The sequence below is a fragment of the Epinephelus moara genome, chromosome 22, assembly GCF_006386435.1.
Source record: "Epinephelus moara isolate mb chromosome 22, YSFRI_EMoa_1.0, whole genome shotgun sequence".
Taxonomy (NCBI): domain Eukaryota; kingdom Metazoa; phylum Chordata; class Actinopteri; order Perciformes; family Serranidae; genus Epinephelus; species Epinephelus moara.
This window is the reverse complement of record NC_065527.1, coordinates 22,709,880-22,733,374: the sequence shown is the minus strand read 5'-3', so window position 1 is coordinate 22,733,374 and position 23,495 is coordinate 22,709,880. Positions and strand designations below refer to the sequence as shown.

General features: G+C 40.3%; 4 protein-coding genes across 6 annotated transcripts in view; 3 read left to right on the top strand and 1 right to left on the bottom strand.

Moving 5' to 3' along the window:
- The first annotated feature begins 5,037 nt into the window (after positions 1-5,037).
- Positions 5,038-7,272, top strand: LOC126383602 (ATPase inhibitor A, mitochondrial-like). The gene is made up of 3 exons (XM_050034151.1): positions 5,038-5,204; positions 6,756-6,868; positions 6,975-7,272. The coding sequence occupies exons 1-3, from the start codon at positions 5,133-5,135 to the stop codon at positions 7,114-7,116; spliced, it is 327 nt and encodes a 108-aa protein (XP_049890108.1). The 5' UTR covers positions 5,038-5,132; the 3' UTR covers positions 7,117-7,272.
- A 646-nt stretch (positions 7,273-7,918) lies between these two features.
- On the top strand, positions 7,919-16,716 carry LOC126383601 (heterogeneous nuclear ribonucleoprotein R). Of its 3 annotated transcripts, XM_050034149.1 has the most exons (15): positions 7,919-8,095; positions 9,291-9,451; positions 9,571-9,689; positions 9,787-9,894; positions 10,002-10,115; positions 10,285-10,461; positions 10,666-10,801; positions 10,911-11,116; positions 11,541-11,690; positions 11,779-11,900; positions 11,987-12,525; positions 14,736-14,796; positions 15,759-15,819; positions 16,117-16,272; positions 16,571-16,716. In XM_050034149.1, exons 2-12 carry the CDS (start codon positions 9,295-9,297, stop codon positions 14,768-14,770), a joined length of 1,863 nt encoding a protein of 620 aa, XP_049890106.1. In that variant the 5' UTR covers positions 7,919-8,095; positions 9,291-9,294; the 3' UTR covers positions 14,771-14,796; positions 15,759-15,819; positions 16,117-16,272; positions 16,571-16,716. The 3 variants fall into 3 exon arrangements, with proteins under 3 accessions (XP_049890106.1, XP_049890107.1, XP_049890105.1); XM_050034150.1 differs by lacking the exon at positions 15,759-15,819; XM_050034148.1 differs by lacking the exons at positions 14,736-14,796; positions 15,759-15,819; positions 16,117-16,272; positions 16,571-16,716 and having other exon boundaries at positions 11,987-13,412.
- A 1,017-nt stretch (positions 16,717-17,733) lies between these two features.
- Positions 17,734-22,276, top strand: dnajc8 (DnaJ (Hsp40) homolog, subfamily C, member 8). Its single transcript, XM_050033889.1, has 9 exons — positions 17,734-17,876; positions 19,202-19,303; positions 20,188-20,244; positions 20,376-20,442; positions 20,641-20,735; positions 20,841-20,912; positions 21,366-21,457; positions 21,644-21,719; positions 21,823-22,276. Exons 1-9 carry the CDS (start codon positions 17,805-17,807, stop codon positions 21,943-21,945), a joined length of 756 nt encoding a protein of 251 aa, XP_049889846.1. The 5' UTR covers positions 17,734-17,804; the 3' UTR covers positions 21,946-22,276.
- Positions 22,086-23,495, bottom strand: part of si:ch211-81a5.8 (uncharacterized protein LOC560648 homolog) — a 3,904-nt gene continuing 2,494 nt past the window's right edge. Inside the window, exon 4 of the mRNA XM_050033890.1 lies at positions 22,086-23,230. Coding sequence (XP_049889847.1) covers positions 23,075-23,230 — 156 coding nt within the window. The 3' untranslated portion in view covers positions 22,086-23,074. The remainder of the gene's footprint in view (positions 23,231-23,495) is intronic.

Genomic DNA, 23,495 nt, shown 5'->3' with positions numbered 1-23,495 from the left:
TATGAAAATGAGTTGTTCACACAGGAACATTGTACCACATCTTGTTGTCTGCATGACCTTACTTTGTCTTTGCTCAGGTTAGTGCTGTTGCCAGGATACTATTTCCTATGGCAACACTTGAGCCGGCGAGGTGAACAGCTCTGAAAGGATACAGATAACTGGCTGCTCTGTATCCAGTGGACCGGAAGTCCATACATGACCATAGAAAAATGCACAAATGCGCATGGCCGCACATAAAAAACGCTCTCAAAGTTCAGTTTGCCTCGGTGTGTTGGCTGCTATTTTCTTCCAAACATTACAAAATGACTTCCGGTTCTATTGGGCCACGATTAATTGTATCCTCTGAGGTAATTTTACATTAAAAGGTGTGGAAAATATGTGTCAGTCACCATAGGGACAAGGATGCTTGCTCATAACTCTTATTATTCTTTATGAAAGATCTATAGGTAATTTTGCCAAGCTATTTTGTTTCTTACAGCTGAGTTATATAAGGCAAAATCAGCAAACTCTGTGAATACTGGAGCCTTCTGTTCAATAATGATTATATATATTCATTGCTCCATGTGAAACTCAATTTCCATCTTCATTTGAAGCAAAATGAGTGCGCCACTTTACTTGCTGTCGCCCATTACAAGACAAGACGAAATAATTATATATGAATGCCATATGAAGCTTATTCCACATGCACTGCAAGGCATGGCAGATATCTGTACGAGAGCACACTGCCACCATTTGTTGCAAGTGTGTTACTACCTCTGATGTGCAGTTTCCTCTCACTAGTGTGGACAAGTGTAAAGTAATATTCAAAAATGTATCTTCAAGTGTTCAACTCTAACCCGGCAACACAGGTAACCTTGTTTACTTCAGAGAGAACTGTTCAAATGTTTTTTGTTGACCCTGTTGTTGTGTACAATCCTTGAAACATTCCTTGTCTTTGTTTCCTCCCTCCATTTATAAACCAAGGATGCTGCATTAAAGAACACAGCAGCCAGGCAGGTATGCAAGCTTTTCACAGGAGCTTCCGGATCATTCTAGTCATTGCTGAACTTAAACAATCTGACGGCATGCTGCACGTCATCACAACCACACCACTCCCACACTTGTTCATTGACCGTCAACTCTGCTGGATTCAGACGATGAAAGGGGAGTGTCAGGGACGGTGAGCTCATACAACACTGTGCCGGGCTGAGCATTGTCTGACAGGGAGGACTCTTCATCAGTAGGGCTCTATTATGACTCATCTGTACTCAACACCCACCACTTCTCTTTACTGCGCGAAGCTTTCCTTTGTGCTGTGGAGTATGTCTCATCCAGCACTTGAGATATGAGCACTGGGTCTTGTTCTTTTGAGTAATAGGCCCACAACACAAGGATGTCAGATTGCTGCACAGGTACATAGACAGTGGTTACAAAATATGAGCATAAAATTAAATACATAGGCCTGTGCAGCTTTGCAGGAGTGAACAAAATCTCTTTTTTCAAGAGTAACCTGGCCAAGAGGGCATAAAACATTGTTACAAGTTACAACAAGGACAAACAGACATACAGTGGGGCAAAAAAGTATTTAGTCAGCCACTGATTTTGCAAGTTCTCCTACTTAGAAAGATGAGAGAGGTCTGTAATTTTCATCAGAGGTACACTTCAACTATGAGAGACAAAATGAAAAAAAAAATCCAGGAAATCACATTGTAGGATTTTTAAAGAATTTATTTGTAAATTATGGTGGNAATCATACAATGTGATTTCCTGGATTTTTTTTCTCATTTTGTCTCTCATAGTTGAAGTGTACCTCTGATGAAAATTACAGACCTCTCTCATCTTTCTAAGTAGGAGAACTTGCAAAATCAGTGGCTGACTAAATACTTTTTTGCCCCACTGTATACGACTGTCATACCCAACAAATGAATAAAACCACAATATACAATTAACGTGAAATACAAGATCCAGGAAAACCAAATACTGACTCTAGTTAGGTCCATTTGCATTTTCATGTAGGCCACCATAGTTAGCAGCCACGTTAGGACGGGTTGCAACAGTATGAGATTTTCATGGTGTGATAACTATCTGGGTTTCCAAAACACAGGACGAGATGTAAACAGTGCTTTAAGTGCGAGCACGTACCTAGAGAATACACTTGATGATGTTGACACAGTGGAGTTTTCCAGTGGGCTCTCTCCTTTGGAGGGTGATCCAGGGTACACATCTTCAGTAGTATACCCCAGATCTCATTGGGTGTTTCGGCCATTACTACTAGACACCCTCGACTGAGGAAGGCCCTACGGGGATGATCAAGTCCCCGCAGTGTGTCTCCCAGATCACCCTCTCAAATGGGGGCCCAGCAGGAGTCTTGCCTCTTCATCCACAGCCACTGGCTGCTTCTCTGAGCTGCCTCTGACTGTGAGAATCACCAGTACAGATTTGAACCCAAATGCACAACAATGAGGCAATAGAGTTGCAGGCAAAGTTCACTTTACTTGAACAGTTCAAGCAGAGTCAAAACCAGGAAATCAGACAAACCAGCAAACAAATCCGACAAGGAGCAGGCAGGGAATCCAGGGTCCAAAAACAGGTGATCAGGCAGTAAAAGGGTAAAATGCTGGATAGCTTGGCAGGAACACAAGACAATCCGGCAGAGGGCAGGGGAAAATGGACTGGTATATATACTGAAGGACTAATGGGAGAATGAGCCACAGGTGTGGAGATGGGCGGGGAAAACCAGGTGCAGGTAATGAGCAGATTGCATGGGCTGAGAGGGAGGCGTGGTCTGAAATGACAGGAAAGTTAGTGATGAGACTAAAACAAAACCAGATGAAAACAAACTAAGAGTTGGAATTCCTGACACTGACACTGCCTTAATAGCTTGGCGCAAGCTCTGGCCTTTGATTCCCAGATCTCTTAGTAGCCTGATGGTAGATGCTGCCAGGAACCCTCTGCACCCCACCTCCACCGGACGGACTTCAGTGTTCCAGCCGCGATGTTGTGCTTCAGCAGCTAGCTCAGCATAGCGTAGCCATTTCCACTCATAAGCTTCATCCACTGAGTGCTCCCAGGGTACGGTGAGTTCAATGATGAAGACCTTCTTCAGAGATGGGGACCAGAGTACCATGTCAGGTCTGAGGGTAGTGGCTGCTATCTCTGGAGGAAAAGCAAGCCGCCGGCCAACGTCCACCAGCATCTTCCAGTCGCAGGCTGCTCGAAGCTGGTCGTGCTCCAAGGGTGTGGGTCTGCTCCTGGTTACTTGGTGGTACATGGTGTGATAACTATCTCAGAAAATATCACGGTTTCACGGTATCACAGTATTACAGACTTATTATCATCAGTCAGAATTACCCTTAAAGGAATGAAAACAGAAGGGATATTTTTGGTTGAACATCCTGCGATTGAAACTCTGTGTAAAGGGTTTCCCTTTTGTAAAAAATAAAATAAAGGTGAGATTTTCCATCCAGTTGCATTGTAGATGAGCAAATGTACGCAGTATGATAACCGCCAATTTTCATATCATGGTATACCCTGGAACCTGGATACAGCTGCAACCCTAATTCAGTGTTTTTACCGGTTTAAATCACCTGGTCCATTTCAGAGGAGAAGACATTTCTGCAGATAATTCGGCTCATGGTGGAAAAACCCTCTGAATGGCTGAATCCCAAGTTATTAGACAGAAAGGCTGAGCACACAGTGAGTTATTGGAGGCAAAAGCTGAGCACACATTAGCAGGTGCTGGGCTAGCAGCCCATCTGTGACAAGCCACACAGCTATACAGCATCGGAGAAACACTGACTTTTAACAAGAAACTGATTCATTCTGTGTTTTGACTGCTTTAAATCACCTGATCCTGTTGTTTAAAGGTTGCTTCAGACCAAAGATTCCCCTTGCAATGACTTGCAACTTGCAACTACGTGCACCCATTTGCAACTAAATGGCCTTGCAATGTCTTGCAACAGTACAGTTCACACCAAGGCACCGAGCTGAGACTGGCTCTTGCGACATCACGAAAACCGTTGTTGTTTCTACAGCAACAGGTACGTTACGATGTAATGTAAAGCTGAACAGCACAATAAACCCCAGGGAGCACATGGATGTATCAGCAGAGCACTCAACTCTTACTCAACTCCACTCACGTGGTTAGATAGTCTAATATTACCTTTGATTTGCATTGTATTGCATTGTCTTAGAAATATCTGACTGTGACAGCAACTACTACTACTACTAACCTGTGTGTGCAACAGCCACAGCATGCGCCCATGTGTACAGCCCACATGGGTACCCAGCTGTACAAATATGCAACAGAGTCATTCAGACCACTGCAACTTTTCTCTGCAGCATACTAAAACTGTTTCATTGCGTCTGGAATCTTTGGCCTGAACTGGCCTTTGGAGAGGAAAAGACGTCTGCTGATAATATGGCTCCTGGTAATAACGTCCTGAACATTGAACTCAGAAAGAATTCTAACCAGGAGTTCACGCTTGTCATATGGTGAAGACGTGTCACCTGGTTGAAATCTGCAGTCCTAATCACTACATGCCACTAATTCCTACACACTGCTCCTTTAATTATAATTAATTGCTTGTTTAATCTAGATAGTAGTCAGTGCAGAGCAGGTCAGGTGAACATGTTAAGATTTGATTATTCTCTATAGGCAAAGCAATTTAAAAGATATGAAGAATTAATTTTCCAGTAATAAACGAGGAATGATATTTTACTTTGGTCTAAATGTCGCAGTTCAAGAAATTAAATTTTTCCTACAGTTGTTGCCAAAATTGACATAAAACTGACTTACTGTGCATTGAATTGGTGCCGAAATGTACTGACTAGAATAAAGGTAATATCCAAATATAAATGGTAACAAATCAGTACGAGTGTGAGGTTTCTTATTAGGGTTGATTTGTTGACTGTTTTTTATGTGCTGCACAAGCACAGCTGCAGATCTCAAATGTCTGCAAACCATAAACATAACTCCTGCAGTTCCCAGCCCTCGCCGCCTGGTGGCAGCATGGAGCAGAGGCGCATGTCTCCACCTCCACGCGCAACACCCATATGGGAAGCTCACGTTCATATTTCCGCATTCAGCTCGCCAGGGTGGTAACATCAAACTTTCCCTGCTCAGCTGCAGTTGCATCATATCTGAGAGTATAATGGCATCATTCCTTATCAGATTAAACATCAGGAAATGCGTCGCTTCTCAGATTAGGATGGCATCTGATCAGGTAAACTTTGACTGCGGTGGACTGGTGACATATGACTTTTAACGTCGTTAGCATTAGCTTGCTAACCGCAGCACAGCAGATGGTATCGGATGGAGTTAGCTAGGCTAGCTAGTTGCTAGCTTGCACAGTCAGGGATCGATTTGTTGTGCCGGTTCATCGATTACCTTTCGGTGTGTGATTGTAAATACTGCAGCATGTTGCTTATGGCCCCAATGTAATGTTAGAAAAGTTGCTAATCATCCATTGACCGATCAAAGACGGGTCCTGCATAACTGGAAAGGTGCTCTGCCGGTATTACGTCACAGTGCTGTAAGGTAGCTAACTGAGTACATTTAATCAAGTACTGGCTTAAAGTTAGGTACAAAATTAGAATCCTTGTAACGTTACTATATTATGTTTACAACTGTGCACCTCAGAGAGAAATATTGTACTTTTCCTCCACCATGTTTATGTGACAGCTATAGTTACATGAACAGTACATGCCGTACCATGACAACATTGAGAGATTGCTTCACCTTGGATGGTAACATGACACTGATAGATACATGATCAATGAATGGAGCTATTTTGCACAAGACTTTACTTTTATACTTTAAGTACAGTTTGCTGCTAATAATTTTGTATATTTACTTTAGGTGCGATTTTGAATGCAGGACTTTTAACTTGTAAATATCTTTTTTTCATTGTGGTTTAGTTATTTTTACACAAGTAAAGATCTAAGTAGGCTACAACTTGTGATACAGACAATGAAATATATGTACTTTTCCCCAAATGTGTCTCGTAGAAGAGTGAGGGATTTTTTTTTAATTTTTTTTTTTACATCACAGAGATTGTTTAAAAGTTGCATATTTTTCCACACTAATTAAGAATAGTATTAATTTAGCAACACTGTGTTCTTCTAGGTTTGTAAGTAAGGAAGTAAAATGTATTTTTACAGACATAAATCGCAAAATGATCTGCAAGGGCATTAGACAACATACAGTAAAGAAATCACATGAGTGAATGCAGAGCCACATATTTAGAAAGTGCAAAACTTATAGCACAATACATAATAATAAAAAACAATACAAAATAAGAAAACACAATGTATATTAAAAAAAAACGCAGATCTAGTGTATACAGGTTTCTTAAATGCCTCTCTTAGGGATATTATAGTTTTCGTGACGATCGAGATGTTTAAGATGGTCATCGAGTTCAGTTGTAGTATGAGCAGATAAAAACAATACCATGTATTCACAGAAATAACATAGTTTCCTGAAGCAAATAACAGAAATGTCTGCACAACAATTATTTGGAGTAACAGCAGTAATAAACAAACAAACAGGTGCATTGAATGTATTTTAGATTCACACGATGAGCATATATGGGAAATTGCTTTTATATTTACCAGTTTGTTAAATAGGTACAAGTAAAGCAGAGCTTATTTTCTTTACAAACATGAAATGTGTTTGTTTTTTAATCTAAAAAATGTGTTGACCACCAACAAATAGTCTTGGAATAATAGCTGCACATGTACATATTAATTCTGACAATTCCCTCTGTTTAATTCAGCTTGGCGAGCTGGGCAAGGGAGCAGGCAAGGGTGGAGGTGGAGGAGGCTCCATCAGGGAGGCCGGGGGTGCCTTTGGAAAGCGGGAAGTGGCACAGGAGGAACGGTACTTCAGGTGAGAAGCATGTCATTGCATTAGTAATCACACTGTAGAAGGCTCATGCCTGTATCTTTGGTTTTCCACGAGATTCACTTTCTCTTCATTGCGTTTCCACCTGCAGGCAGAAAGAGAAGGAGCAGATGGCAGCGCTGCGGAAACATCACTCAGAAGAGATTGACCACCACAAAAAAGAGATTGAGCGCTTAAAAAAGGAAATTGAACGTCACGAGGGCAAGATCAGAAAGCTGAAACATGATGACTAAAGCTGGGAAGCCTGTTACCACTCCTTCTCCCAGCCATCTGATTGCCAAGTCAATAATTATCTGATACAGATTGATTTGTTGCTGGTCAAGGCGGGTCCTGTATAAGACGTTATAATGTCATCCTCAATTCCAATAAAGTGCTTAATTTTTCATTTACTTGAAGGTTTTTTTTAACTTGAGTGTGTGTTTGTATGTCCCTCCTGCTTATTGTCAGTTTGTCAGTTGTGGATTGTGCTTTGAACTGTGTTAGACAAATGAGGCGGATCCTCTTTAAAGATGGCTGAATTTCATTGGGCTGGAGTCGTGTCGGTCAAAGTTCAGCCTCTGTGATTGGATAATTGGTAATGAAGCGCTCGTTTTCAATCACCGTGCTGCCCGCTCGGGTTAAATGTCGTTGCTGGGGCGTAACTATCTCTTCTAGCTTTGTTAGTATGAAAGAAATGCTATTTTCGTACCTTGTGTTTAGCATGAGTGTATCTTATACCTTTTATAAGATACTATAGCAGGGGAGCCGAAAGATTTGCTCAATAATATTGATATTGCTTTATTTAGGTCAGTTCTACATTATGGCACCGCATTACGGTTTTGTTGTGCGGGAAGTCGACTCAGCGCTATAAATTCTGACACTTGAATTTTAAAGTATGTCTTCACTTATCTACCAGATACATGACTAATAAGATACAAGGTTTCTGTTTTTGTTAGCAAAAACGCCGCGCCCGGGTGAAAATCACCATGAAAAGACGAAGTCAAAACAAACACACCCGCCCCAACTGTGCGTTTTTTCCCCCCACATCTCGCGATGATTGCCGAGCGGTGGCGTTGTTCGGGCGAGCCGACGACGAGACCGAAGCTGTCTGGAAATTTGTCTCGTGGGTTAGACTGAAACGTATTCTTCGTATTAGACATTTTTGTGTACGTGCGTGAATTTAATCGTTTCACATTTTAACACACGCCACTGTTAGTGTCCCGAATTAGACCGGTGAGTTTTGCTAACTATCTGTTTGCACCTTGTACGGAGCGTGTGTGTTTGTGTGTGTGTGAAAGCTGTCTCTGCACGGCGAGGCCTTCGTATAAGCTCGTTAGCTAGCCAGCAAGCTAACCAGTATTATTGTTAGCTCAAGATAAAAATATCGGAGCTCTGTTTTGGTCTGTAAATTGTTAAATACACCTGACTACAGTAATTGCTGCTATGCAGTAACACCTATTGCATGTAAATGTGATAATAAAATGTGTGCACCTCGGTAGCTAGCAAGCTGCATGTGAAGGGGGCGGGACGGTGGTTTCTTGAAGTGACCATGTTGTGTTACCGGGCAGTACTTGCACGTTTTCACGTCAATTTCTATTACAACAAATGCATTTCCTAGTAGATTCTTGTCACAACTTTTAGAATTGCCTTTTATTATTATTTTCAAGTGTGTGTAATGTCCCTAAGTTACACAGGCCATCAACCAAAAGTCAGATCACAACATCCACCCATTTGAAAACAGTTTGCTTGATGACAGATATATAAACCTTCTCTTTATTGTTTTTTCTTTTGATATTTGAATTTTAGAAACACTAAACACACTAGAACTATCAACAACAGAGAAAAAAAACAGACGCTGCATTATATGAATAATTAAAAAAGATGGAAAACAGAAATATTACAGGACACAGATTAATAGCATAGCACATTAAAGTCAAACTCTGTAAACAGGAATGCAAGTGTTTCCAAAGTCTGCAGAATTTGTCTGAGATATGATCCAGATCATAGGTCAGTTTCTCCAGAGGGACAATAGCTGATATCTGTGATGTCCACATGCCGTCTGTGGGGACCTGCAGGGCAGACCAGCATAGCAATGTGCACTTTGTAGCCAGACAGGAGAATTTAATAACAGAAATTTGGTGTCTGTATCAGAAAGATTTTCTGAAGTGTGATTTAACAGATAAAATGAAGACGACAATTAAAAGTGTTTACCGGTAACCTCCCGGATCGCAGAATGAACCTCTCTCAAGAATGTATGGGTCACATAACCAGAACAAATGGATACATGTACCTTAATGTGTTGTTCATTTGTGACAGATTTGAGCTGTTTGGGAACATTTTCTGGAGGTTAATAGATATAAAATAAGTCTGATGGAAAAAAAAGACATTTTGTTAATTATTTTTTTTGTTGCCATATATTGTTTTTCAGGACAATGGCTGCCGCTGAAGTGAACGGCAGCTCTGCCACACCTAAGGAGGAAGAGGAGCCCATGGATGTGACAACAACACACACAGAGAACTACCAGACACTCATTGATGCTGGGCTGCCCCAGAAAGTGGCTGAAAGTCTAGATAACATCTTCCAGACAGGTGGGTAATAGATGTTTTGACACAAAGAGCTATGAGATCTCATATTGACAAGCTGTGTTGTAGTAGTATTGTTATCTACTGTAGCTGAGCCTGACAGTGAACATGTTTTGAAATTGTAGGCTTAGTGGCGTATGTTGACCTAGACGAAAGGGCCATTGATGCACTGCGTGAGTTCAACGAGGAGGGAGCGCTTACTGTGCTGCAGCAATTCAAAGAGAGCGACCTGTCCCACGTACAGGTAAGCACATAACTGGTTTATAGCCCTTCTTGTCTTAAACAGGAGTTTGATGTTAATGTAGGTCATAAATAACAACATCTCTCTGTTTTTATTGTAGAATAAAAGTGCTTTCCTTTGTGGAGTCATGAAGACTTACAGACAGAGAGAAAAACAAGGAAGTAAAGTACAAGAGTCCACCAAGGGCCCAGATGAGGCAAAAATAAAGGTAAACAAAGTCGTGTGGTTGAGGTTTGTTTTAACGCAGGTAATTATTAATGTCATGTAAACATTCCTCTGCAGCTCAGTTAATGTTTTGCTTTGTGTGTTTCCCAGGCTCTGTTGGAGCGGACAGGATACACCCTGGATGTCACCACAGGGCAAAGAAAGTATGGCGGTCCCCCACCTGAGGATGTGTTCAAAGGAACACAACCAGGGATTGGAACTGAGGTAGATAAGTAATATATATACAGCAGCTCATCATGATTTTCAAGCCCCTAATTTTAAATGTGGGGAGAAGTATTAGGTCAGTGCTGCAGTGTCATTCATAATCCTGCACAACATGCTGTATATTGCAATTTACAAATCCATGCACCTATCCACCTGTTTTCTTCATCAGGTGTTTGTCGGAAAAATCCCAAGGGATTTGTATGAGGATGAGCTGGTGCCGCTCTTTGAGTCGGCTGGTGCCATCTGGGACCTCAGGCTAATGATGGACCCTCTCTCTGGTCAGAATAGAGGTTATGCCTTCATCACATACTGCAATAAAGATGATGCACAAAAGGCTGTAAAGCTTGTAAGTAGAATGGCAATGCATTGAAAGAAATATATTAAACAGTTTAATGGTTATTAGTTTTAAAGGAATATTCAAGATATTTTGGAAATGGTCTTGATTTGATTCCTAGAGTTTTACTTTACTTTCACATTGCTTAATTTTTTAAATTGCTGTTCATGTACAATGAATGTCACACAGTTTTTGGCCTCTTCATTTTGTTTTTAGTGTGATAACCATGAAATCCGCCCTGGCAAGTACTTGGGAGTGTGTATATCTGTTGCAAACAATCGCCTGTTTGTCGGATCAATTCCAAAGAACAAGACGAGGGAAAGTATATTGGAAGACTTTGGCAAAGTCACAGGTCAGTCTCAAAAGCACATTTGTGGATCTGTGTCAGACATTCATTAAAACAAATCCTTATTAAGGATAGAAAAATAGAAAGTCAGAGATGTTCCTGTTCAATCTTACAGAGGGTCTCCAAGAGGTGATACTGTACCACCAGCCAGATGACAAGAAGAAGAACCGTGGCTTCTGTTTCCTGGAGTATGAGGATCACAAGTCCGCAGCACAGGCTCGCCGCCGCCTGATGAGCGGCAAGGTCAAGGTGTGGGGAAACCCAGTCACTGTAGAGTGGGCTGACCCTGTTGCTGAGCCAGACCCGGAGGTCATGGCCAAGGTTAGTTCCATGTTTTTCTGTCTTTAAAGTTATAGTATGTAGGATTGTCAGTTACTGTTTGTTAGAACACTTGCTAGCGAAAGTAAAAGCCAACCCCAGATCCACTCTCTTTGGCATTTCGTTTTGCTATGTTTGCATTTTTTCTGCGCTGTCTCGTGGATGCCTGCTGCTCATGCTCTGGCACCTGGACGCTGTGGGGGGCACCTGTGGGGGTACATGCCCATAAATGTCCTTCACATCTTCACGTAGAAAATAAAACTCAGGCAGAGTCTCTACAGAAAAATACACCGCCACACGAGTCATAAGTGATAATTGAGAGGGAGTCTATACTTTGTTAATTAGGAAAATTCTGCATAGAATGTCCTTGAAAGACAACCATTCACTTTTCTCAGGGTAACAAACATCCTGTTTTTTGTTGTCACAGGTTAAGGTGCTCTTTGTAAGGAAGCTGGCCACAGCAGTGACTGAAGAGCTCCTTGAAAAGACCTTCTCCCAGTTTGGAAAGCTGGAGCGAGTGAAGAAATTGAAAGACTACGCCTTTGTGCATTTTGAAGAAAGAGATGCTGCTGTAAAGGTGGGGTTTATTTATCGCTCGGACAAGATGTTTCGTATGTCTGCTGATTGTGTGTATGTTACAGTAATAGATTGTTTTGTTCGGTTAGGCAATGGATGAGATGAACGGGAAGGAGCTAGGAGGAGAGGAAATTGAGATCGTCCTGGCAAAGCCCCCAGACAAGAAGAGGAAAGAGCGCCAAGCAGCTCGGCAGACCACCAGGAATGCAGGGTGAGGGACAGAGACATGTGACTCGTCAACTGCCCAACTCTCTTATAAGGAATTCATTAAATGTAACACTATCTTCCCCTCTGCAGGTATGATGACTACTATTATTACCCTCCTCCTCGCATGCCGCCACCAGGCCGAGGCAGGGGTCGTGGTGGCCGAGGGGGCTATGCCTATCCACCAGATTACTATGGATATGATGACTACTATGATGACTACTATGGCTACGACTATCATGACTACCGTGGTGGCTATGAAGACCCTTACTACGGCTACGAAGATGTGTACAGCATGAGGGGCCGTGGTACTCGTCCCAGCAGGGGGGGGCCTCCTCCGCCTAGAGCTCGTGGAGCACCCCCAGCACGAGGCCGGGGGGGCTACGCCCAAAGAGGGCCGCCCCTTGGTGGTCCAAGGGGTGGCCGAGGAGGGCGTGGAGCCCCTTTCCAGCCGCAGAGGGGCCGCGGTCCTCGCGGGGCCAGGGGCAACCGTGGTGGCAACGTTGGCGGAAAGAGGAAGGCAGACGTGTTTAACCAGCCTGACTCCAAGCGCCGCCAGACCAACAACCAACAGAACTGGGGATCCCAGCCCATCGCCCAGCAGCCCCTGCAGCAAGGGGCCGACTATTCCGGTAACTATGGTTACAGTAATGACACCATGGAGTTTTCACAGGATTCTTATGGGCAGCAGTGGAAGTAGATGCACCCAAAGGTATTTGGCAACAAAAAAAGAGAAAAACAACAATAAAAAGAGAAAAAAAGGAGATTGGCCACAATTTTTTGATTGACTTTTTATTCTTCACCCCTCATGAAAAAAAAAAATCTGTATATATCTCAGAAAAAAATGGACAGACCCCAGAATTGGCTCGAGATGATTGGCTGGAAAGCCTTTTGGCTGAAGAAGTGAACGTAACCGTTGTGGTGAATCATTTCTTACTCCTACGGTTACATTGGGACATGTGTCTTTAAAAAAAACACACAAAACACTTTTATTGTTACGTTTTGTTCCTGATTCTTTTTAAGCCAACAATGAACATTTACAAAAAAGAAAAAAAAAAGTGGACGTTCATTCTCAAAAGTCTGAGAGGACATTAAATAATGACATTGCCTTGCAGGAAGTTTTTGTCCATGCCCCTTTCCTCCTTCCCCTTCTTGTACTCCCTTTATTTGTGGTTTCTCATAGTTGCTTAGGGACTTGCTTGTAAATAAATGCATATGGTTAGAGCTTCATACTTCATTTTTTGCAATGGTGGAGAAAAGAATCCACAGGAAGGAAGAAATCAAAGTTTTGTAATGTCAAAGTGTATGCCTAGCATTTCTAGAGGTAGACAAATTGTGTTTTTTTTAAACTGATACCATAACTTCCTATGTTTTCTTTGAACTTGCCCAATAGAATTTGGTTTGGCTTACCTTAAGAGCCATAGCAGTTTGTTCTGATGTTCTTTGTATTTATAACTTTTACGTTTGTTCCGTTTCAATAAAACTCAGCTGAGCATCAGTCAATTGTCAGATACTCAAATTCAGTGTTGTCATTTAGTATTTGATTTGATTTCTACCTCAATTCTCTTATTTGGATGAAGATCTTCAAATTTTTCGCCTCAAAGGATAATTTCAAAAGACTGAAATTGTGTAAGAGAGAATTTGAAAGGTGTTTGGATGATAACAGGATTTTAACCCTTTATTTTTCAGTGCATGTTACATCAGACTACAGTCATTCCCTGCACTCAGAATTCATATCGTGAATATGACAGTACCAACAACTACTGAAGTACCAAACTTTAATTTGACTTTTTGCCATTACTCAAGATTGTACTTGTCTTTCAAAAGTTGTGTGCACAGGTAAACAGTGTATGCTTCAGTAAACTTCAGCCAACTCTTTACATAGGTAATTTATTTTTGTGAAAATTGTGGATGGTTAATGAGCTGTAACTAAAACGCAGTAGGTCGGGCCACATCAGATGCAAAGCAAATGCTTCACTACAGTTGCCAGCCATGGATAACCGTCTGTAACCAACTGGCCTCATCGTGTCTGACGTTTGCCACCTCCTTTCAGTTTCCTTCACCAGTTTATAGGTGAAAAAAACAAAGCAAATACTTATTTGGATGTCGATTACCTTGGCAACAGTTGAAGCTTTGAAGCATCCTGGTCAGACCTAAACAAAAATTACTAGCACAGTCTTTCACTTTAAACTGTGCCTCATGTTTCTTGTCTCTATTTCTACCTCTTCAGATAGCCAGAGTAACATTTTTGGATACATTTCAAAATATATATTTCTTGTGCAAAAGCATAGAAATATGATGATTTTGTGAAAATTATGGGATGTAGTATAGTAGCGTAGTAGAAAACACATTATTTTCACAGGTTTAGAGTTCCTGTGCTGAGTTTTTCACCTTTCTTAATACAAATGGCCGGCTGTAATTTACTAAAGCATATACTGTGTATATCTGTTAACATAAACGTTACAGACGAGGAAAATCTTGAATGATGCTAAAATGTCACTTGCACTGGTATGGTCCTGATACTGACACCCTTACAGCAGTAAGCAGTAAGTCAACACATTTGACTTTGAATGGATTTGTACATGTATGCTGAGTTGTCTCCAATTCATTTCAAAAAATCTGCAAATCATCTCAACCATCTTGTGCTCTCCTATTTGAAGACTCCAAGGATCTGACCATCCAAAGGGTTAAAATTCTTAAAATGTGCCTTCTGCCATAGCAAGAGACCACCTGTCAGAATTTGCATACCATAGAAAAGTGATTATTTAGCATCTGCCTTTTGGTACCATGGTATCATTGTATCTTGTTTCATGTGTCTGTCCTCTTATTCCAACCTGCCTAGGTGGAGAAGCATTGAGAGCGGCACCACTAGAATGAGGAACTCACCTGAACGGTACTCAAGGGTGAGCTAGCCTTGCACAGAGTACTGTCTCCTCTCCTGTAGCTAATTGTAATCACTGGAGAAACACTACCCATAATTATACTTTCTTTTTATTGTTTCCTTACTAATATACTACGAATCAAGCTTTTTTTTAAAAAAATTCAATAGGAGTGTGATTTTTTTCCTAGGTTATGAAGAACACAAGTCACTAAAGCTGACTGAAGAATCATTGGAAATATTAAAATTGTGTTACCAGTATGTTTCTTGGGTTTAGAGAACACATGAGCAGCGCGGATTTCCTCCACAGACATATTTTCCCCTTATAAACCAAATGAGAAGTCACGCACACTTTTAAGAGCCAAATGGCTGTTTCTTTAGTCTGGATTAAACAGCCAGAAGCCTGACAGTCAAGGATTTGGTAAGCGCTATAAACCCTGCAAGCACCTGTTGCAAGTCTTGGCTCACTGCACCAAAAGCAGCTCAGCTGTCTGCACGCACACTCTGTGAATGGAGGGTGGTGGTGGACATTTCCCCTCCTACACCAGTAGAGGTAGCAGTTCTACACCAGCACCACTATTGGTCCATTGTTCCTTTATCCGACACTACGTTTATTGACCGTTACCTGAGCCAGAAAGGTGTTAATTAATACATAGATATTAACTGTAGGAGCTGTTGTTCAAATTAATCCAAATAGCCGAGAGGATACTAAATGAAATACTGATCAAATTGGCTGATGTAGGAACAATGGCTGTGCCTCAAAACAGATGTCTGCACCCTATAAAGCCACAAGATGGCAGTAGATGGGCTCCAGTATTTATAGTGCACAGGTAAGACTGAAACATGGAGCATAGCATTGCAGTACAAGGCCAGTTGCATCAGTTGACAAATGTTTTGGTTTGTATTGAAGTGCCATGAAATGCTGGAGTGTCCTTTACAGTCTCTCATATCAGAACTGTGTCTTTATATGTTGCCTCTTGTCACCAGGCAGTAAAGGAGCTGCCCCCATCCATGTGAATGAGTTCACACAAATGGAAGGGACTGATTGGTAAGGTTGTTCATCATCTGCACTAATGCTCACAAAGTCTCAATATGCTCCTACCTCTTAATTATATTGTAGAATGTGCTTGATGTCCTAGTTTCTTTTTATGAACTCTTTGCTTACCAGAGCCAGTAAATTCTGTAAGTTGGTTTTCAGAATATTAACTCTGCATCAAGTCACAAATCTGGCATACACCTTTTTTGGGTCAGTTTTAGATACACTGCATCATATGTCAGTGTGTCGATTTTAAGGAACTCATTAACCAAGATTTGTTAACATGCATCTGTGTTGCTTTTTTTCCAGCTCTCAGTCAGGGGACTGTTCTCCACCAGCTGCTGCCACTCATCACAGGGCTTCACATCCCTCGGCATGAACTAGTCACTGGTCCGTACACTCAGGGTCCAGTACGCATGGGAACACTAGCTAGCTGCCCTGTTCCCAGCTCAGCAGAAGGCACAGGTGAGAAGTAATTGCAGATTGGTGCAGCTACTCATGTACTGGAGAAAGTTTGAGTTTGCAGTGTTTAGGTTTGTAGCCTTGTCCATTTAAAAATTAAGTTTCAATTATAATGAAGCATTTATTTACAATAAAACAACTTTTTCATTCCTTAAAGGGTCATTGTAACCGATAATAACAATTGTTTAATACACTGATACTGTGAAATCTCATATTCTTGTAAGCCTAGTAGTATTTTTATTGCCTGGACCAACATGAGAAATGTCTGTTCTAATGGTTCATGTTTTTTTACTCACTGCAGAAGCGTAGGAGGATACAGTTGATGGACATGTCATGATCCAGAGCTCCATCCAGCAGACTGCTGCTTCCTTAGCCAGCTTAAATTATTAGTCATGCAAAGGTGAAAGATGTGTTACTCTTGTTTGTTCAATACATTTTATTACCCAATCACATGTGTGTTTGTGTATGCATATTTATTTTATTTTTTATATTAACAGGGATCTAGTGAAGTTTTGTTTACAAACATTGCAGCATGTGCCAACTTTACCTTGGCTCTTATAAATGACAGTCATGGTGAATTGTGTGCAGCATCACTGAGCTCATTATGATAAGTATGGTTCCTTCAGTAAAGGATTAACATGTTTGTTATTGCAAACTTCATCACTCAGGATGGAAATAGGGGGTGGACATGTAAACATAATGAATGGACCAGTGTAACCTGATTTTGGTCTACCTGTGCTAATCCTGTTTACTGTGCTTACCCATTCCTGCATAATCGTGGTGGATACAGGTGTTTCAAGGATGTTGGAGGAAATTTCAAGCCTTAAAATTCAGGTTAAAATTAAGGCCACCGGTGTTAAATTCAGTGTTTGAGCAGCTGAGCATCCTGTGAGCGTCACGTCGTGGGATCCAAGGGGAGATCTTAATAAAGGATGCATGCACGGAGCCTTATAGGAAATGTAGTTCCTGGATATGACATGTGGCTGCTAGGTGCTGCTTGTTATTGTTATGTTATGCCAGAGAAACCCAGTGCAAAGCTCTGCTGGTTGGTCTCTAAATGAAAAATGTAAACTCTACGCGAACTTGTCGGGATGACTTCGTTACATCGCAAATCGATGCGCTCTATGAAATGTAACAATAATATAACAAGTACAGTTTTATAGTGCATGATAAAACATTTATCTTTTTAAATGTTTTGAAAACGTCAAAAAACACGTTTTTTAATGATAATTTTTTTTAAAAAAGAAGCTATACTTTTAATTTAATTTAATTAACTTTCAATTATATTTTCCGTCCTTGGTACAGATAAGTTTCTATATTCTAGCAGCGATATAATTTATTTTCATATTTCTAGTTACCTCTAACATAGCCGTGTCCATTAATTCCAGTTTAAAGCAAGAGTTAAATATTATTTTATTTATTTTTTTCGTAAAGATGTGCCGTTGTTGTATGTAGAGCACGCGCTAGAACGGTTTACATTAAATGGACTGCATAGTCACGTGATGCTACTACGTCACATGTAAACCAGGGGGAAGATGGCGGCCGCCGGAGGAGAGCCTTCCACTGAAAATGTGTCAGATGAATTATTTCAAAACTTTTACACGGAGGTAGGATTAAACTCATGTGAGTGTGTGTATTCTGAAAGTGTCGGTAGCTCTCCGCACATCGGCTGAAGCCGTTTAACCAACGGTTGTGTTTATCACCTATGAGGCCTCGCGGACATGAGCATCGGCTAGCGATGAGAAGCTAACATACTGAGATGTTCTGTTAGCAGCTTCGTCTCTGGTGTTACCAGGACACCATCAAAGATCGTTTCTGTTTTTAGTTTCCCTTTCTCAACTATCACAAGTCAACGCAGTCTGAATCACAATAGGATAAACAGTATTTACAGTCAGTGCAGGTGCTGTTAGCCTTCTATTTAGCAGCTTTAATCATAGTGCAGTGTAACTGCGTTTTAACCAGTCACATCATATCATAGCAGGTCATTCCTGTTAACGTTATGTAGCAGCTTCTCTGTCCTCCTTCAATACTCCCTCATATTTTCTTTATAATGTGTCAAATAACTGTAACAGATGGTTTAAATTATACATTAGAGTCTTTTGTTTACACAAATACAAGAATATTTGTTATTTTTCTGTACTTTTTTGGTACATACGTGCTAATTCATAAACATATACTAAATATATTGCATTGTAGTATTGCAGGGTTGATTATTGGTGCTTTCTTGAAATATTTACACAATGACATTGCTGATAGATAATCATCAGTAATGTGGGTAAAGGACAATAATACAACAGCTAGGTCAGCCTGGTAAGATCAGAAAATTTCATCACATTACTGTAATGCATCCTTTAAAAACAAAGAAAACAACAACATATCCAAAATCTTAAGATGATAACTATCAATATCTTGCTCAGATAATGTACCATTTTCATAATTTGTTGTGTGACCCTCAAGTCATTTTCCACCCTTCCTAGTTTCTCACCTTCCAAATAGACTTCAATTCCATTGAGATCGTGTTAGGAGGTGACATCGTTTGAAGGGAACACAAAATAGTAAAGTAGGGTGAGCATATAGGCTATCGCGTGTCTTTTTCCATGTTTCTTGATTTTCCACCCTGTTAGGCAGAATTATGATGAAAGTTGGTCCCATCAAAACATATTTTAACCATTTAAATCAGTCTACCCATAAAGATAATTCAGTGCCTGAGACTGGCCCATATGTGTCCCCGATAGTTAAACATGTTAGCCTGGAAATCCAGACTCTTGCTAGGGGCGGGGCATCTGGATTTCCAGGTTATAAACATGTCACTTACATAATGTATAAAAGAAAAGAAAAACATCGTTTTGTATATTAGTTTTCAGACAGACATTGCAGTTTAACTTCTGGTTGTATCATGAAGGTTTTCATGGTCGTAATTTCTTTTTGACAGGTGAAGCAGATTGAAAAGAGAGACTCTGTGTTAACTTCCAAGCAGCAGATTGACAGACTGCTCAGACCTGGCTCGTCCTACTTCAACCTCAATCCCTTTGAGGTAAGCATGCCATCAATTCAGTGCTTTCATTATTCATGTTTGTATTAATTATTTTTAATAAAAAAAATGCCTAAAATATTGTTGAGTGCCAAACATCAGGTGATATTTTGGACCAACTGCGATACTGATATTGCCAGATTCACTACTGGTGCTTTCACAAATTATTACAAAGTGTTATTTTTGATAAATAATCATCAGTAACATGGATATAATGACTTAGCGGCTGAAGCGCAACTAGCGCTGGATTAACCCACTCAGTAGAGAGGAGACATCATAGAGCATCATGGTTGTGGAGCCCGAGGGGCCGTGGGGGCTGCCCCAGGACGCTGGAGCGTGCTGTCAAGCCCTCCGGAGGTGTTGTGAGCTTAAATTGGTGAAACACCGGTGAAGGGGGTGCTCACCTGAAGACCCACAGAAAGCACCAAGGGTCCACACCACGGCCTTCTATTGGACTTGTGAAGGTGCAATTGTTAGCCATGTAGCTCATGTAAGAGGCAGGGAGTCTCCCTGTCCTTGAGTTGATAGCGAGAACTCATCGTATTTACAGACTTGTGGGTAAAGGCGAATAATAGACCAGCTAGAAAAGTCTGGTAAATTCAAATACTCACATCGCTTTACTGTTATGCAGCTTTCAAAACCAGGAGAGGACAACACTTACCATACCAAAATCCTAGACAATATCTAGTCTTATATCACAACATCGATATAATACCAATATATTGCCTTGCCTTACATGAAATCCGAATGTGAAATCAAATCCCTGACTTAACCACTAGCATTTTCTTTTACATAATATTGCAACTCTGTATTTCCCCAAAAACAGAATCAGAGAAAAATGGAGACACTATGTAATATAAACAAAACAATGTTCATATCATTTTCAGGTGCTGCAAATTGATCCGGAGGCAACTGATGATGAATTGAAGAAAAGATTTCGGGCGGTAAGCCAAAAACAAAAAAAACAAATTCAGGTGTCTTCTCTCTGAGAATATGACATACCTGTGGACAGAGTGATACTGCCATCATGTTTTTGCTTTTTAATACCTAATATTTGGTCTTTTTAACTGCGCAGTTGTCCATTTTGGTCCATCCAGACAAAAATCAGGATGATCCAGACAGAGCACAGAAAGCCTTTGAAGGTAAATTCCTTCCATCTCTGATTAGGTGTATGTTGCAAATATACATTGGCTGCTGTTAAACAGATGAACTCATTAGTGGCTTTCTGTGGTGTTAGCACAGTTAATAGTACATTCAGCTTCTGCCTTTGTGCATGCTGTCAGTAGATGGAAAAGAAACACATCAGTTTAATTTCTCTCGAACATCTCATTGTTCTATAGCTGTGGACAAGGCGTACAAACTCCTGCTGGAGCCAGAGCAGAGGAAGAGAGCCTTAGATGTGATCCATGCAGGACAGGAATATGTGGAGCATATCGTGAGTGTTCAACACATTCAATTACCATTCAAACATTCAAGTCATTTTCCCTCAAAGTAACCCAGCTGTTCTGGTGGTTTACTGTCCACTCTTTGCTCCCAACAGGTAAAGGAGAAAAGGAAACAGCTGAAGAAGGATGGAAAGCCGTTATATGTGGAGGAAGATGACCCTGAAGTGGTACGTCAAAGTTAAAGGGACAGTGATGAAAAAGATCAGTTAGTCATTATTATTATTATTATTGTGTTAAGGGACATGCAAGTGGTTATAGCTGTCAAAACATTATAAAAATAAGTCAAACGTTTTTATCAGACATTTTGGTATGCTATGACTTTTTAAGGACATTTTTAAAACGTATAATACGATGGCGTTATTTTAATGATAGATTTTTAGTGGTATTTTTATGAAGAACTATACTATGACATTTTATTACATGCTGTACTGTAACATTTTTATGACATACCTGTGGCTTTTTTATGACTTAGTATGAATGTTTAATGACCTTTTTATTACATACTGTTATTTTTTAGATGACATTTTTGTGACGTTTTATTTACAAAATATTTTCATTTGTCACGTTCATGTCCATTACTAAATATGGGTTAATACAAACCTTACCTTGTGCTTTTCCAGTTTAAGCAAGCTGTGTACAAACAGACCATGAAGCTGTTCGCAGAGCTTGAAATCAAGAGGAAGGAAAGGGAAGCTAAGGACATGCATGAAAGGTACTGCTGCACATTATCTTTACAACTTGTGTTTTATACTGTAAAGTGTAAAAAACAAAAATGGTAACCTGCCTTCACCTCTTTCAGTGCCTAAATTATGTTGCTTCTAATGTAACTGATTTCAGTTTTGAAATGTAAAACATTCATTCAGAATGCCATTAAATTCTTAATTCCTCAATTTACCAGGAAAAGGGCAAGAGAGGAAGAAATCGAGGCAGCAGAGAAAGCAAAGCGGGAGAGAGAATGGCAGAAAAACTTTGAGGTGTGTTCCTCCATGACCGTGGTTACTTGATGTACTTTCAAATGGACACGTGATTTCTTTTGGCATTTCTTAAATGACCATTTTTTTGTACCACATCTGTCAGGAAACAAGAGATGGGCGTGTGGACAGTTGGAGGACCTTCCAGGCCAAAGGCAAGAAGAGCAAGGAGAAAAAGAACAGGTCCTTCCTCAAGCCCCCGAAAGTCAAGATGGAACAGAGGGAATGATGTTGTAAAGCTGGACTTTGTTAGAATAAACCCACTGTTGTTAAAAAAAACAGTTCTGTGTGTTATCACCTCTTCGTCTACAGTCAACTTTGAAGTCGTTGTTCCACAGTCATCGAGATACTTCCTCATCCTGACCCTGACAAACATAGTTTTGTACTTGGTTTTTCTAATGTACATATTTGTGATCTGGACCCAGAGATCATACTCTCCTCATGTAAGAAAGAGAAATGCTGCATCTTACAGTTCTGTAACTGATGAGAAAAATGTGGTTTGTCATTGTTTTTTTCTTTTTGTTTTTATAACTAAATAAAGCTTGGTCCGAACAAGCCTACATTACAGTGGTCTAAAGAGCAGAGTCTAACGTGAAGAAACATTAGATAGGTAGCTATAGCTAGATGTGAGGGGTGAGTTCTAAAGGTATGTGGCGTTACTGTTATTGGGGATCTGGTTGTATTACAGATACTTGACATGCCAGTACTATGCTGACCACATACACACACACAACCTTGACGTGCTCTCAGATCAAAGCAGAACAGGAACAGATTTCTGGACCGTCCACCAATTCACAGAAAATATTCCACAGTACAAATGCAGGATTTACATTTAATGTCTTAGTTCTGCATGTTTTATATGTATTCATTAAAATACTGTCATTAAAAACACCTGACTGGTGTTTGCTGCACATAATTTTCTATTTATGTTGAATAAAATTGTTTTACCTGTTAAGTTCCTGCTTTGGATTTCAAATAAGTCCACACAATGAAAGCAGCTCAGGAGTGACAACGCTGGATCAATAAAATTGTAGTTATTCAAGACCAATGTGTCAGATTTGCTCAATTTTATAACAGTCATATTTCACAAAAACAAGTAGACAGAAACTGTACAAAGAGTAATACAGAGTACAATCATCAGAGAATTACGAATAAGCAATATTAACTTTTCTAAAAGAAAAAAAATCTAAAGAAATGAAAACAGTATAACAATTAAGTGCCTTTCTGCCTTTTCTTGGGTTATAAGGTGTGAGCCTCCGTGTCATTTGCAAATCACCTTTCCACCATGAGCCCTTTTGTCCTTCAAGTCTCTCATGCATGAGAATATTTACAGTTTGATTGTCCTTAAATGTGAGGTCTCACATGACTTTGCACTGATCTCCACCACCTGCTGACACAGAGACAGCAGGAGATCCACTGCTGCCTCCCAGCAGTTCATCCAGACTGAGGCCTTGGAAGGCTCCGAAGAAGGAATCGTCCTTCACTGGGGCTGGTTTTCTGGCAGCGGTGGTCTTCTGCATGTGGACAAGAGGGTGAAGACTGTCAGATTTGTGTGGTGTCATAGTATAGTAGGTCATAAACATGTCATTAAAAACATCTGGTATAGTATGTCATAAAAAAAAGTTATAGTATGTTGTAGAAGTCATTAAAGCTATAGTATAGTATGTCGTCAACAAAAGAAGTGTGTTATATAAAAAAAATGTATATATATACATATATATACATACATATACATATACATATATATATACATATACATATATACATATATATATATAT